This window comes from Castanea sativa, chromosome 1, assembly GCF_040712315.1.
Source record: "Castanea sativa cultivar Marrone di Chiusa Pesio chromosome 1, ASM4071231v1".
Classification (NCBI taxonomy): Eukaryota; Viridiplantae; Streptophyta; class Magnoliopsida; order Fagales; family Fagaceae; genus Castanea; species Castanea sativa.
In genome coordinates, this window is record NC_134013.1 from 70,936,017 (window position 1) to 70,938,788 (window position 2,772).

At 40.4% G+C, this 2,772-nt stretch overlaps 1 protein-coding gene across 1 annotated transcript; it reads right to left on the minus strand.

Annotated features, from left to right (window-relative positions):
• Positions 1–513: 513 nt before the first annotated feature.
• On the minus strand, positions 514–1,393 carry LOC142633520 (uncharacterized). The gene is made up of 3 exons (XM_075807762.1): positions 1,165–1,393; positions 611–936; positions 514–519 (listed from the first exon to the last, which is right to left on the minus strand). Exons 1-3 carry the CDS (start codon positions 1,391–1,393, stop codon positions 514–516), a joined length of 561 nt encoding a protein of 186 aa, XP_075663877.1.
• Between the last annotated feature and the right edge of the window lie 1,379 nt (positions 1,394–2,772).

A 2,772-nucleotide genomic window follows, 5' to 3' on the forward strand; every position in this document is an offset into this window, starting at 1 on the left:
GGAGCCAGGCATGACCAAGTTTCTATCTGATATTTATTAAAAATGAATTGAAATGTTAATTTCCCCAAAGTAGATGATCCGAGGACTAGGCGGAACTAAGGTTCTGTTTAAAATTTAATAAATATATCAATTTCTACAAGGTATGTGGTCCGAGGTGCTAGGCATGATCAAGTTTCTGTTTGATATTTATTAAAAATAAACTAAAATGTTAATTTTCCCAAAGTAGATGATCCGATGTCCAGACATAACTAATGTTCTGTTTAACATTTAATAAAGATATCAATTTCTGCAAAGTCTATTGTTTGAGGAGCCAGACATGACCAAGTTTCTTTTTTATATTTATTAAAAATGAGTTGAAATGTTAATTTCTCCAAAGTAGATGATCAGAGGACCAAACGTAACTAAGGTCCTGTTTAACATTTAATAAAGATATCAATTTCTACAAGATATGTGGTCCAAGGAGCTAGGCATGACCAAGTTTTTGTTTGATATTTAGAAAAGATGAACTACAAATCAACACTACAGAATATCAACAGAAATAAGATGGCAAAAATGCCTTTCATTAATAATAGTACATTCGTAGGTTATTTACATTCCAGGAGCGTTGTACAACTTTTTCATCTAAGTCTGCCAGATAATATGCCCCCATACCAGCTACTGAAGTAATACGATAAGGTACTTCCCAATTAGGCCCCAGTTTTCCCCATGCTGGGTTCTTGGCAGTACCTAAGACTTTTCTTAACACCAAAGCACTAGGGGCTAGTGGCCTTAATGTCACATGGGAACCATATCCCTGTTTAAGTTTATGCTGATAATACGCTAATTGAACCATGGCATTCTCTTGTCGTTCCTCAACTAGGTCTAGGCCTTTCTCTAGCAAATTGTCGTTATTACTTGGGATGACAGAGCTCGTCCTCAGTGTAGGAAACCCAGTCTCTAGAGGGATCACAACCTCAACTCTATAAATCATAGAAAAGGGCGTCTCTCTAGTGGATCTTCGAGGTGTAGTCCGATATGTCCACAAGACATGTGGCAATTCTTCCACCCATCTCCTTTTGGCATCGTCTAGCCTCTTTTTGAGTCCATTGACTATAATTTTGTTTACTGCCTCTGCCTGTTCATTCCCTTGCAGATAAGCTGGAGTGTAATATCTATATGTAATACCTAGATCACAACAATACCTTCTGAAAGCCTTACTATCAAATTGCAGACTGTTATCTGAAATAAGGGTATGAGGGATTCTGAACCTGGTGACAATGTTTTTCCAGACAAACTTCTTCGCATCCATGTCCCTAATGTTTGACAATGGCTCAGCTTCAACCCATTTAGTGAAATAGTCTGTCCCAACGAGCAACCATCTCCTATTCCCTGCTGCTTTCGGGAAAGGCCCCATAATGTCCAAGTCCCATTGAGCGAATGGCCATGCACTAGACAGAGGGTTAAGGACACCTCCTGGTTGATGAATATTAGGAGCATACCTCTGACACTAATCACATTTTCTTGCATAATCCTGTACTTCCCTCTGCATGTTGGGCCACCAATATCTTTGGGTAAGAGCTCTGTGAGCTAAAGATCTTTCTCCCTTGTGACTTTCACAAATCCCTTCATGCAACTCCTCCAAAAGTAATTTTGTGGCTTCAGGGTGTATACACAGCAGGTATGGTCCTGAGAAAGAGCGTTTACATCACTTATGATCCTCGGATAGCCAAAATCGAGGTTCTTTCTTGCGTACTTTATTCGCTTCAGACTTCTCCTTGGGCAAGATGACATTTTTAAGGAAGGACACTATAGGATCCATCCAACTAGATCCCACCCTTACCTGATGAACTCGAATGGCGTTGCGATTCATTTTGGAAGGTTTACACAAGTCTTCAACAAGGATGAACCGAGGTAGGCCTTGTGCCAAGGACGTTGCAAGGGTGGCGAGGGAATCCGCATGGGTGTTCATGCTCCTAGAAACATGCAACAAGGTAAAAGATTCAAATTTTTCCTGTAAGTACCTGACTTGGGCTAGATATTCTTGCATTCTTGGATCTCTAGCCTCTAACTTCCCTTCCACGTGGCCAACTACCAATTGCAAATCTAAGAACATTTGCACAGTTTTTCCACCCATTTTCTGAACCATATCCATCCCTATCAAAAGGGCTTCATACTCTGCATCATTGTTGGTAGCCGAAAACCCCAGTCTCAAGGATTTCTCAAAAACAAATCCCTTAGGTGATACTAAAACTAGTCCCACCCCGGATCCTTTTTGATTTGCTACTCCATCAACGTACACCTTCCACGTCAAAGGTTCCTTACACGTGATTATGCCAACTGATTTTTCATCCATATTCAACTTTTTGGTGTTTTCTTCTATTGAAGGTTCAGCAAACTCTGCGATCAAGTCAGCAAGGACTTGGCCCTTCACAAAGGTGCGAGGCATATATTTGATATTGAAAGCCCCCAAGATGGTGCCCCATTTAGAAATCCTTCCCATATAATCAGCGCTTCGAAGTATAGACTTAAGAGGAAGTTGAGTTAAAACGACAACTGTATGAGATTGAAAATAGTGAGGAAGCTTACGCGTACCGTGCACCACTATGAGGATTGCCTTTTCCAATGGCAAATAATGTACCTCGGCCTTATGTAAGGATTTGCTCACATAATAAATTGGCTTCTGTATTTTGTTATCAACTCGTATTAGAACTAAGCTGACAGCATGATCAACCACAGCAATGTACGCGAATAACACTTCATCAATTTCTAGCCGAGACATAATGGGAGGGTGTG